At 37.3% G+C, this 13664-nt stretch overlaps 1 protein-coding gene across 2 annotated transcripts in view; it reads left to right on the top strand.

The window, feature by feature from the left end:
• DPP10 (dipeptidyl peptidase like 10) overlaps positions 1 to 13664 on the top strand; it is a 637668-nt gene that overhangs the window by 286535 nt on the left and 337469 nt on the right. For both annotated transcript variants that reach the window (XM_059704650.1, XM_059704651.1), the window contains exon 4: positions 2362 to 2456. In XM_059704650.1, coding sequence (XP_059560633.1) covers positions 2362 to 2456 — 95 coding nt within the window. The remainder of the gene's footprint in view (positions 1 to 2361; positions 2457 to 13664) is intronic.

Genomic DNA, 13664 nt, shown 5'->3' on the forward strand with positions numbered 1-13664 from the left:
TCTGAGGCCACGTGTTGCTCTATCTCTTCTGTTGTAGAAGAACCGCCCTTCATACTAAAATTGCTCTCTAAGCTCCTCTTTCTCCCTAAGCCCACACACTTCATCCTTATTTAGAATTTTGCAGTGTACTTATCTCCTGGGAGAAAAATCGCCCATCAAGTGACTTTGTCCTATATTTATCTCCATGTAGAAGGGGGGAATCCTTTTCCTCTTAATTTATCGTAAAACTATTATAATGATGATTTGTTAAGGCATGCACTCAATCTCTTCTTGCTAATCTATAATGTTAATGTTAATGAACATCAAGAAATGATACAGAATTGAGACTATCAAGCAAAATAACAGAGGGGCTTGGTTGGGCTTGGACTGTTGATTCAAGCATTAATTGAGTCAGCTGACAAGGCCAAGTAACAGAGGTGACTATCATTGCCTTTAGGCTGTGATCATAATTTTGAAATAGAAAACAAAAGAAAGATAGAAAAGAATATAAATATGTATTATGTGTGTAAACCTGTTCGTTGGTCAACATCATAATAAAAGGAAAACAGGTGAAGTTAATGATAAAAGTAACCCAATTTATTTATAGCTAACAACAAGGGTTCAGAAGGTGATCCAATGCCTTATTTTTATTTATATTTGCAAGGCTTTATTTTAAAGATCATATAGAACTATCTTGCAGTCTATGCTGTCTGCCTCTGAAAATAACTTCAAAATATTTCTGTCTGTCTTCCTTCTCTTTTAAATCACTATTTATTTTCCCCTCTCCCCCAGGCCACAGGTCCAACATGTCACTGTCCCTATGTAAATAAGGTCAAAGGGAGAATCAGATTGACCTCTCAGTCTTCTCAATGAAACACAGACAAAAAAGAAATGCAGGTCTTATTTTCTATAATATTGATTGATTCTCATCGTGTGATTTGTAGGTGTTAAGATTTATAATATTGAAATAACTGGAAAACATGTCAGAAAAATCTTGCTTTGCCAAAGTGTCAGGCATTTCTTTACAATGCTCATCACCCTGCATGCAGTCCTTGCTTACCGTTACACAGATGGAGACATTTGGGATCTTAGTGGTTGTAACTTACATAACTTCATTGGTTATGAATAGTGGACTAAATCCTCTTTAATACTGCCTTTCTTCCAAGAAGGGCAGGGGGTTTGGGATATTTAATACCATAGGAAAGGTTAGTGGGCAAACTAGAAAAATAGTATTATTATTATTAAAAAGAAATTTTCAAGCCTACTTTTATCTATCTATCTATCTATCTATCTATCTATCTATCTATCTATCTATCTATCTACCTTAGCTTGTGAGTATCCTTTCTGACAGTTTTCCCTCAGGTTGATATTTTTAGTCTGAGGTACTCCTTTGATAATTTAATTTCCTGATGAATGTGGCTCCAAAATATATAAAATAGCAGCTGTTCAGAAGCAATTTTATTATTTTAAATAAAGACACCCTTCCTCTAAGATTGACAAAGTAGATACAGTGGTATGCTAACAGTTGCACAAATATTTGTTTGTGTTTTATAATCCTGATGTTTAGTGAATTTTATTAGTGCAGTCTTCAACTGGCCTCTAAAATAAGGGCAGTTTCATTGTACTGACATACTGGGTAAACCTCTAAGTACAGAAACCTTTTTTAAGACTTTTAAATGGGGGAATAACTGGTCAGAATTTAGTACATGAATAAAATACATATATTGAAAATCTTCCCATACATCATACACATTTGAAGGTAATTAGTAAAGCTAAAATATCTTCATTTTAGAATGTTATGCACAAAAGAGGCCTTATCATCAAAGATTTTGATCTGTGATCACATGAACCAGATAAAATACCAGAGACAAAATTTCAACCCAAAGGAAAAAGATTGGAGTAGGAATTGGACTGTGGTAAGACTGGATACATGAAAAAGCCTGCATGAGATTGGTTCACTATGAGTAGCCCTAGAATTGTGTAGTTATGATGAACTGGCAGCCCTTTCTGCAAGTTTAACTAGATCATTAATCAGTAACAGCCGATATAGAAAACTGGAGGCACTTCTCATTGTTCCTTCTTTCTCATCTCAGAATGGGCTGGCGATTGCCCATATTTTAATTAATTTTTATTTGTTAAATCAGGATTGTGAGTGGCCCTCTCACTAACCTTGTTCTCATTGCACAATAGGCCATATGCTGGGTGGGCTTCCATATCGCTGAAGAGGATTAATGTGAGCCAACTCTAGAAACCTGCTCAGGTTATTAAAGGCTACCGATGCTCATTCTACTGTGTCTGTTAATGATGCATATTTTCTCCTCCACAGTTATTATGTTACCTAGTCAATGTGATTGTCTATTGTTAATATCTTTGTTGTTGCAGATACAGATGTGGTGTATAAAAGCGAGAATGGACATGTCATTAAACTGAATATAGAAACAAATGCCACCACATTATTATTGGAAAACACAACTTTTGTAAGTAATGAATACTTAATTACTGTATGCGTTTCATTATTGTTTAGAATGTTCTCTAGGTATACATATTTTTTTCTTTTTTTTAAGGTCTGTCATTGCAAAGCATTTAGGGGAAAAGTTAGGGCTGGAATATCATTAGAATCAGTATATCGAGTGATAGAAAAATACCCATGTGACCTTCTGTTTCATTTTCTTCCTATTTATCCCTTGTAGTAAATAATAGTTCCAGGAATATTACTTACAATGAATATTTCTTTTATAATTTTTATGTAAAATTAGTAATACTAATGCCAAGATTTTTTTTATGTCTAGTCCAACAAGTTATCATTAGCTGTTTCTCCCTCTACTTTTCCTTCTTTTTGAATTCTTTCTAATTCTGTATTGGTTTCCCAACTCAAGCAGAAGGCAGCCTTTCTAAAACTGGCCTTCTGTAGGAGTTGATGTGTTTTACTTTTAACATTTAGTATTCTACCAATATCATTATCCAACTCCAGGATCATTGTTTAGATTAACAGTGTTCAAATAAATGAATATATGTATTGTACTCTTAGAAAGAAGTATAAACTTTGCCTTTCTCTTAAACTCAGTCATCTTAAGGTTAGATTTAACTATGACTACCTGTAGAGTAAGTGATAATAAATTAACTGTTGCAAATGTTCAAAATCTAGCCATCAAATACCACTTAAAAGTTACTTGCTCACTGTTTTATATAACTAGAGGTTTAATATATTGCTTATTATATAAGCTCACGAGTTAGAAAAATATCATGCAAGGCCTCAGAAGACCTAACCAAATTAAAGCAATGAGTGAACCATGAGCTCCTTTTTTTTTTTTTTATTCCTACGTATCCATTTGGAATCAACTATTAGTCTTCATGTGTATTGTAGGATGGCCAGATGGAAGAGATAAACTAGAACATTCTGGTGTTTTTATATATTAAGAGAAAATGGTCTTTGCAAATCATGAAGTGACTATATGGATACATATCTATTTGGTTAGCTTAAACCAGCCATGGTTTAGCAATTGGGTTATTACTAACAGAGAATAATGAATTTTTTATTTTTAAACTAATAAGGTAATTCATAGATATTAGAGGAACACATATGTTGGATGCAATTCTTTATAGCACTTGTGGAATGCTGAGTATGTATAAGGCATTTGCTCATTTTTTAAGAATATGATTTTCCGTATGGGAGATGATAAGAACTCTCATGAAAAACTTCAATAAACAGTATCAGCAGGATCCAGTATTTATTTATTTTTAATTTTATTTTATTTCTTAAAGTATTACAAAGAGTAGTACATATGTCTCCCTTTTTCCCCCAATGACGTTCCCCTGGCCTTCCCCACCCCCCAGTATCTTGCATCCATTGGTTATGCTTACATGCATGCATACAAGTCCTTCGGTTGATCTCTTACCCATCCCCCCTCCAGTATTTCTTAATTACATAGACCTCAGGGATAGTAGAGAGGAGGATAAAGGAATCATTGAAAGTTGCTGAAATCAATGGAAAAAAATGCCCGCAATAGGAGATTGAACAGGAAGTAGAAAGAAGTAATTGGTAATGAAGAGAGGGTATAGTAATTATTTGCTGATTAAAGTCAGTCTGAATTGATTTTCCATAAAATTAGTTTGGAGAAAAAAATTAAAAGCATTTTTAATTTTATGCCCCTCATTATAAAATATTGTCTTTGGGGGTTAGTAGAGGCTGCCAATGGCCATGCGCGTGCTAGTTATAGTCACTCAGTAGCTCACTGAATATTATGTGACTGTTCTTTTTTTTAATATATGTTTTTATTGATTTCAGAGAGGAATAGAGAGGGAGAGAGAGATAAAAACATAAATAATGGGAGAGAATCATTGATCGGCTGCCTCCTGCAAGCCCAATGCTGGGGATCAAACCTGAAACCTGAGCATATGCCCTGACCAAGAATAGAACTGTAACCTCCTGTTTAATAGGTTGACACTCAACCACTGAGCCATGCTAGCCAGGCGTGACTGTTCTTTAGTGATCATTCCCCTTATACAGTCTAATGAGATCTTCCTTCTGGTCTCACATTATGTATTATTTTGTATTATTTTTCATCATTTACTTCTTTCTGTCTTAGCATTCATGATACATCAGAAAAGAAACAAGAACAAGAATTTGGTTATTTATTTATCTCAGTTTTATTATTGGGACTTCACACCACCCCTACTTCATATCATTGTACTTTTCTTCATGTGCTGATTTAGGCCATTTTTTGTGTGTGTGTCTGTATGTTAAGTCTTTTTAAATCCTTTTAAGGTATTTTTTTTTTACTCTCCTCTATGCAGTTTATGACTATTAATTACCAAAAAGTCATATTAAGCAAATAGTCTTATTCACTGATCTTCTAAGATTCATAGATTCCCTAGAAACATTGATCTCACAACACAAATAACTAAGAAATTTTTAAGTCCTAGAGGTGTCAGAATTCAATGGAAGGGTAGGCAGATAAGTGTGTGGCATACTAGTGTCCTGGTGCATGGATTCATGCACATTGAAAGGAAATTAATTAGAAAAAATATTTTAATATTTCTATTCACCCTTTCTCTGTAATAAAAGTTAAACTAAATTCATGATCAGGATTCTACTGAGTCTCCTATCTACCTATTCCAGGACCTCTGTGAGGAGCAAATGAGATGAGGCATGTGAAAACACTTCACAAACATTTGGTTAAACTGTAAAATGTTTGCACCTGAGCAATTCAGGTTCCTGGGCTGAAGAAACACCAAGGAGGCTGGTCACTAGGGAGAGGAAGCTGGGCGTTGCTATCTGACACCATTCCAGGTGCCCACAGCGACCTTTTCCAGGCTGGGCTGGGCTGTGGGCCGCATTTTGCGCCATGGGGTCTTGGCAGCATTGGCTGCGATTTGGTGGGGTGTCGCTCCAGGGTGGTGGTGGGGCCTGTGTCCCACTTGGGGGAAGCCAAGTGTTGCTTTGTTAACACCAGTTCCCTGGTGCTATTTATTTTTAAATGGCTAGTGCGCATCATGGCAGCTCCTGCATTGAGTGTATGCCCCCTGGTGGTCAGTGCACATCATACTGACTGGTCAGAGGAAGGATGAACACTTAGACTTTTATATAAATAGACTAGTGGCCTGGTGCACAAAAATTTGTGCACTCGGGGGGGAGACGAGGTCCCTCAGCCTGTGCCCTCTTGCAGTCTGGGACCTCTCGGGAGATAACGACCTGCTGGCTTAGGCCTGCTCCCAGGTGGCAGAGGGCAGGCCCAATCCCTAGGTGCAGCCCCTGGTCAGGCTCAGAGCAGGGCCAATTGGGGAGTTGGGGCGCTGCCCCCTGTCATGCACAGAGCAGGGCGGATCAGGAGGTTGAGATGCCACCCCTAGTCACGCTCAGGGTAGGGCCGATTGGGGGGTTGGGGCACCGCCCCCTGTCACACTCAAGGCAGGGTCGATAGGGAGGTTGCGGCGCCACCACTTGTCACGCACAGAGCAGGGCCCATCAGGAGGGTTGGGGCTCCGTACCCTGTCACACACAGAGCAGGGCTGATCAGTGGGTTGAGGAGCTCTCCCCTGTCATGCACAGAGCAGGGCCCATCAGGGGGTTGAGGAGCTCCCCCCTGTCACGCACAAAGCAGGGCCGATCAGGGGGTTGTGGAGCTCCCCCCTGTCACTCACAGAGCAGGGCCGTAGGGGAGTTGGGGCACCGCCCCCCTCACAAACAGAGCAGGGCGGCTCAGGGGGTTGGGGTTCCGCCACTGTCACACTCAGGGCAGGGCCGATGGCGGGGGGGTGGGGGGCGTTGGGGCGCCGCACCCTGTCAAACACAGAGCCGCAGGGCGATCAGGGGTTGGGGAGCTACCCCCTGTCAGGAACAGAGCAGGGTGGATAGGGAGGTTGTGGCCACGCCCTCTGTCACACACAGAGCTGCAGGGCGATCAGGGGGTTTGGGCACTGCCCCCTGTCACGCTGATCCCGGTGCCAGGAGGCCTCGCGGCTCCGCTGATCCCGGTGCTGGGAGGCATATTACCCTTTTACTATATAGGATAGAAGCCTGGTGCACGGGTGGGGGCCGGCTGGTTTTCCCTGAAGGGTGTCCCGGATCAGGGTGGGGTCCCGCTTGGGTGCCTGGCCAGCCTGGGTGAGGGGATGATGGCTGTTTGCATCTGGTGACACCCCCTTCAGGGTGGGGGTCCCGCTTGGGTGCCTGGCCAGCCTGGGTGAGGGGATGATGGCTGTTTGCATCTGGTCACACACCCTTTAGGGTGGGGGTCCTCACTGGGGTGCCTGGCCAGCCTGGGTGAGGGGCTGAGGGCCATTTTCAGGCTGGTGGGTGACTAAAGCTCCCAACCTGTCCTTTTTTTCTTTTTTTTAAATTCTGGGCCAGCTTTAGCTCTGAGGCTCGGCTCCAGCTATGAGACCTCCCCTGCTGAAAGCAGGTTTCTGGCCTTTGTTTCCCCTTCTGTATTTGAAACAATGTTGCGGTCCTGCTGGCTGAAGCCTGGGGTTTTGTTTAGCTTCTATATTTGTTACAATGTTGCTTAGAGTGCAGCTGAGAGGCCGGCAAGGCAGGCGGGGTAGCTTGGCTCCCTTTGTCACTGAAGCAAGCAAGCCTCCCTGTTCGCATCAGCTGCCTGGCTGCTGGCCGCCATCTTGGCTGGCAGTTAATTTGCATATCTCCCTGATTAGCCAATGGGAAGGGTAGCGGTCGTACGCTAATTACCATGTTTCTCTTTTATTAGATAGGATGTTTGCAGCCAGTTAACCCAAAACTGAAAACAAAAATACAAATTACCATGATTCCTGATGATTTCAGAGGAATTCATTTGATCATTTCCTCCCAATTCCAAGATAGCATTATTAAATACAGTTGTGTTTATAAACCTTACTTTAGGCTAATGTCTGGATTTATGTTCTATCTAAGGCTTTTCTTTTGGAACAAAATGTATTAGCAGAGCTTAAGAATTTTATTCAGATTGCAGGTTATTCACTGAGCAATTATCAATATTTTAATTATAATCATATTTAATTGGGTCAGATTACTCTACAACGCTTTATAATAGAAGTTGCCAAGTCAACTGAAACAATAAACACATTATTCAAAAAAATTTGATAACAGATTGGCCTGTTATTAAGACATATTTTGCTAAGATGTGATTGCCAATGTATTTTAAAAATTAAGATAACACCACATTGTCAGTTCCCTGCTTAAACATATTTTAAATACAAACAGTAGGTACTTTTAACTATGTAGTCATGGTTAGCAGACTACAACAATAATGGCCATGGTTGGCAAAAATAAAACAAAAGTAAATCATCTTCCTGAAATAATTGTCTTAAGGCATTCTTTGAGATTGACCATAGGTGGGATTTCTGATAAAGGAGGAAATTAAAGGGTACATAACTTTTTGAAGGGGAACTATATTTAAAAAGCGACATAGCCCCTAAATTGCTCTTAATCTTTTCTAAGTGTTTGGAAATGTTATCTCTTACAGACAGCTATTTCAAACAAAAGCTCACTCATAATGACATAATGAGGAACATGTTTCACAAGTATTAGCTGGCCTCTTTCTGCTGTCAATAAATTGAATATCACTTGTTGTCTTGACAGAAAAGGCCAGGAGCCATAAATACTTCTATCAAATCACTTTTTGAAATTAAAATGGAATTGGAAACAGGGTCCACGCCATGTGCTTAAACATTGTAAAGGTTACAAAAAATGTATTTCATGCACTAATAAGAGATAACTAGTTGAGAATTTTGTATCTCTTTGATTCTGAAAATCGGTAATCTTTTAAAAACATGCTATATAAATAACCTAAAACAGAGGGAGGAAATTTATATATGGTAACCAAAGAATTCCAAGGAAAATTTTAGTCATAAACTTTTTTGTCCAACTATCTATTTATAATTCATTACATGATAATAGGTTTGACTAGAACCAGCAGGTATTTATTGCCTTACCATACATATAGATAGCATTAATTGGCTTGTATGCCATTGTAGTATTTTAATTTATTTATTTTTGTTCTGCCATTGGCATGTGGGGGTTGGAGGATAGATCCAACTCTCTGTGCAGTCATGAAATTAAGAAACTTATATTCTGATTCATGTTTGAGGAAATAAGTGCCCTATAAAAAATTACAGCAGCACAAGAAAATAATTGCTGGATAAAAGCAACTAAAATTTCACCTTTTAAATTTTGAAATAAAGAAAGATTATCACAAACTTCTGGCTGGCCAAGTGGCCTCACATGCTGGCTAGAGTAATGAAAAAAAATTGTATTTTTTTAAAAGACCTGGACTCAGTGGTATATGTCAGTAACCCAGGAGTGATTGCCCTCAGTAGTGAAACGGTTATTAACTAACCAGTGACGTCACAGGAACGGTACACTTACGCATGCTGCTGTGTGCATGACAGTACAGTTTCTTTCTCCAGACCACTGTTCTCAGTGTGGATACTCTTGTCCCTAGGAGACATTTGGCAACTTAGAGACATTTTTGATTGTTATGGGTGGAAAGAAGAGTTGAGGGAATCTGGTGAGTAGAGATCAGGGATTCCATGAAGCGTTCTACAACACTCAAGACAGCTCCTTATAGCAAAGAATTATCTAGCTGAAAATGTCAATAGTGCCAAGTTTGAGAAATCCTGTTCTAGACTGAGATACAAGACAAACCATTCGATAGTTAGAAGGTAGTTTTTTCAAGGTGGGATGAAAGCAATGGCTCTTTAATGAGGAGTTGATAGGGAGGATCTTAAAGTGTGATGTACAGCTCCTTTATCTTAAGACAGTTAGTTATTTGTTTGTTTGTTTGTTTGTTTGTTTGTTTTATGGACAACTCTGCAAAGAAAACCAGCATGTATGAGTAGAATCATTAGGTCTTGAATCCCATCCCTTTAGATAGTGCAGGGTACAGGCCAAAAGTGTGACCCCCATTTTCTTACAATTTTGGGGGATACTTTTTACTGAGATTTTTTTTGTTCAGATAAGTTAGTATCACTTTTATGACTACTGCCAACTTTTCTGACAAGGAAGCAAGTTTTCATCTGTAACTTAGAGGATAAAAACTGAAGGCCATTAGGGACTCCAGCCATTAGATTAGATATATCTCTGCCCTTCCCAATAGCAGTCACCACTCCTTGTTGTTAGATTCATTTATATTTATTTTATTTTTTATTATTCATCTTGAAACTATCAAGAAAATTTTAGTTACATTATTCATTTTGAAAATTATTTTATTTATTTACTTATATAATTTCTAATGTTTAGTCATAAAGAATGATCTAACTTTATTTATACCATTTATGTACATTCAGGTAAATAGAAATTAAGTAACATGCATTTTAGCAAAGATTGGAATATTTCTTTTATATTTATTTATTTAGGAAGGAAAACATTGGATCTACCATGAAAATTTAGCTTGTTTAAATTTTTCTATAAGTAGATGGATACGAAAATTAATTCCAGCATAATTTTTAAAGCAATGGTCATCAAAACAGGAAAATTGGGGTGAAAAGCTCTGATTCTCACCCTAGAAGTCAACTTAGGTAAAAATTTAATTTGAAGTGCGAGCAGAGATACTCCTGTCTCCATAGCTTTGAGTGTGTGGCATAATTACTCTATAATTCCATATAATTATTCATGCATTTCCCCTTAAATTAGAAAGATTTTCAAAGAGACCACTCTGTATTATGTTTTACCCTAAATTAAAACTGCGAATAATCTAGGAAAAGAGATGCTACTAACAAATTCATTCACTGGGAAAAAGTACTTAGATGGCATAATAATTTTTTTCCTCAACAGTATGTATTGTTGCTACTAAAACCATATCATCAGCTATATAAATCATTATGCAGATTCTTGAATAAGTTATCCTTGAGAGAAACCAAAATTACCTAAGTAATATATCTAAAGGTCTCCTTTGAATAGGAATAAAACACTGATATAAATATTTCTTATTATTAGACATAATATTCTTCACTATTTCAAAAGAGCTTGTTTCAATCTGTTCTGATTTATCCTCTTAAATATGGACAATAAAATTATTACAATTCCAGTATTTCTTTCTTTAAAGATTCTTATGTAGTCTCCTTAGAGGTGTAAATTGCTTCAGTCCGTATCAGATAGGATGATGGAAGCTAAGAGGCAGCCAGATATGCATTTAAGTACAATTGTTTTGGAATTCAGCATCTTGAGAAGTCAGTGCTTTGGGTTCTATCCAGGACCAGTAGGTTCATTATTGACTAATTTAAGATAAGTTATATTTACTTGAGCATTTGATGAATATTTCTGCCCTTTTTTTCTGAAAAAATACATTTACATTTGGTTGTCTCCTAGTCATGGAAAGGCACTTAGAAATTTAAAGATAAAAACAAAAAAACACCAATTATTCTATTAATTTATGGTGACATTTAAGCAAAAAAAAGACATTGACAAGAGCACTTGGAAGGTTTTGAAGTTGATGACATAGAGATGTGTTCTTGCCTCTCCCTTTTTTGGAGTTTAGAATACCTTGGTCTGTGCAGCTTTATTCATGGGCAGCCGTGCATCAGCAGAACTTCTGTGAACTGTCTATACTATAGAAAACAGATTTTTTTTTTTAAGTTACAATAGAAATAGGTTAGTATTTTGGTTTGCTCCTGGAACATGCATGAGCATTCAAGGAAGTTTAATTTTCAGCAAATCTTTAATGAAAATGACTGCACATTATAGACCTGAAAATCACTCCTTGTCTCCCATTTCGGTTTAAACAAAAAGAATCTGAGACCCAGAGAAATACAGTGGTTTAATGCATCTAGGGAAATCTTGAGACCAGAGTATAAATTTCTTGACTACTAGTCTAGCATTGCTTCTCATATACCAAGCTGAGTATTCCATTCAAACTCCCCTATAAAGAAATATAAAATAAACTAAAATTATTTAGTTTTTTATATAAAAATTTGTATATTTCTTACTTAAACATTTTACAAACTTTACTTGAATTAAACATATATTTGTATGTGTGTTTATACGTGTGTATACGTATGTTTAGTATGTATGTATGTATATATAAATATTTTCAGTTCTGGTGGGAATTCTGCCTGTGTGAACAAAGAAAAACAACCTAGGCTGCATTACACACACACACACACACACACTTATATCACTGTTATACATCATTCTGCTTTTCCCTCCTTCTTTCCCATGATAGATTTGTGTGAATTAATCTTCTTTACACTTCATATTCTTCCTTATTTAAAATCTTGCATTGCTTTTTCTCCCTTGCCATTTTCATAATTTTTTCTACATTATTATTAACATGACCCATATGTCTTGTTAATTTGTTTGTTAATTTGTTTGCCAATAGTGTCAGACCCTGCTATGTGTCAGATAATATTCCAGGTTCTGGGGATACATGGTGAACAAGGCAGGCTTGATAAGCCAAATATAACAAATATCAAGCAAAACTACAAAAAAATGAAGCTGCAAAAATAAAAAGTAACAAGGTGAGGACTAGCGAATGATTAGGTGCTTAGGAAAGGCCCACTGTGGAGGCAACATTTCAAGGTCAGGTTGGAGAGTTTTATAAGCTGAAAGAACAATAATTACAAAGAACTTTGGGTGGGAACTGCATCGATCTATTCCAACAGAAAATATATAAGTAATAGAAGATGTGAAGAATGATAGAAGATGAGCCCAGTGGGATAAGTAGGAGGAATATTATGTTGGGTTTTGTAAAGTATAGGTTTTATTTTCTGAGCAATAAGCACAATTTGAAGAAAGTCACGATATCTAAGTCATATTTTAGAAGAATGCTGTCTACAAAATGAGGAATATGTTCAAGGAAAATTAAAGTAGAAACACCAAAACCACTTTGAAGGCCAGAGCAGTGTTACAGATAAGAGAAGATTCTGGTTTCCACTTTCCACATGGAGAAATTGAAAAGTAGGTGTATTGAGGATTTGCTTGATGATAATGTGCATAGGTCTTTGCTGATGAATTGCTTCATGTTGGTCAGGAATAGAAGAATAAACATTGTCTATTAGATTTTTAAATGGCATTAAGTTGGCACTTCTGTTTTAATATTTCCAACTAATCTTGATAATAGAATATATTTAGTATTTAGTTGCTCTATGTATATGTCTACATGTGTTTTCTGTATGTAACAGTACAATAAAGGAACTTTTCGTGGCCTGGTTGAAAAAGACTTGAAATGATGAAATTAACATAGGTTATAGAAATACAACCCATCATCCTCAAGGCTTAAAAATGCACTACTTTACTTATGATTACTTGATTGAATCATTCAATACTTTTATTATGCGCTTATTTTATCCTACACACCGTAACAGCTGCTGACAATATGATCATGAGAAAATAGGAGAGTCTTGGCCCTAATGATCTCATGGTATTGTAAGCAAGGAGTGCACTAATTAAATAACAGATATATGAACATTTATGAGCTGTGATATGGAATGAAAGTGATATGTCAGAATAAAAGTCTGAAAGTAAAATATTGTATTCCTGTTAGAATTTCTAATATATTGACCTGATCTACTTTGAAGAAGCCATAAGATGCTCCCTAATGAAGCAAAGATGAGTGAAGAGAAGTTAACTAGGTGAAAATAGAGGTTGTGGGTAGCAGGAATAAAATGAGACATGGGACATTAGAGCCCTGAGAGCATACCAGCATGGCTGAAACAGCTCAAGAAGACAGAAGCCAGATGAGCGTGGAAAATAGGTGGGGGCCAGATCATTTAGGTCACGGCTGATGGATTTTTAAAGATGAGCAGATTTGCCTTTAGAAACAAAGATCTCTCTGTTGGAGTTGGAGAATAAATTAAAAGATGTGACTCAGGAGAGGACAAAAACAGGCACTATTGAAGTGACCTATGTTTGAGATCATAAGTAGTAGTTGGACTTAGGTAGTTGCAGTGGGTATTGAGAGAAGTGAAAATATTTGAAAGATGATAAGAAGTGAAATAAAGAGAAAATAATGAAATTAGTATGGTGGTGGGGTGGTAAAGGTAAGAAAGGGGAAGTATCAAGGTCATAATTCCTAGGATTTTATATTTGGGACTTAATGAATGAATAGGGGAGTTAACCATTGAGATGTGCAATGCTGAGCGAGATTTAAGTTTGAGGGTATGGTTGGATGAAAATACTTATTAAGCAATATTTAGGAAATAAGTGGGATATCGATAAAACATTATTAAGGAATATTGTTCCTTTCTTGAAAGGT

The sequence above is a fragment of the Myotis daubentonii genome, chromosome 7 (genome assembly GCF_963259705.1).
Source record: "Myotis daubentonii chromosome 7, mMyoDau2.1, whole genome shotgun sequence".
In the NCBI taxonomy this organism is placed as follows: Eukaryota; Metazoa; Chordata; class Mammalia; order Chiroptera; family Vespertilionidae; genus Myotis; species Myotis daubentonii.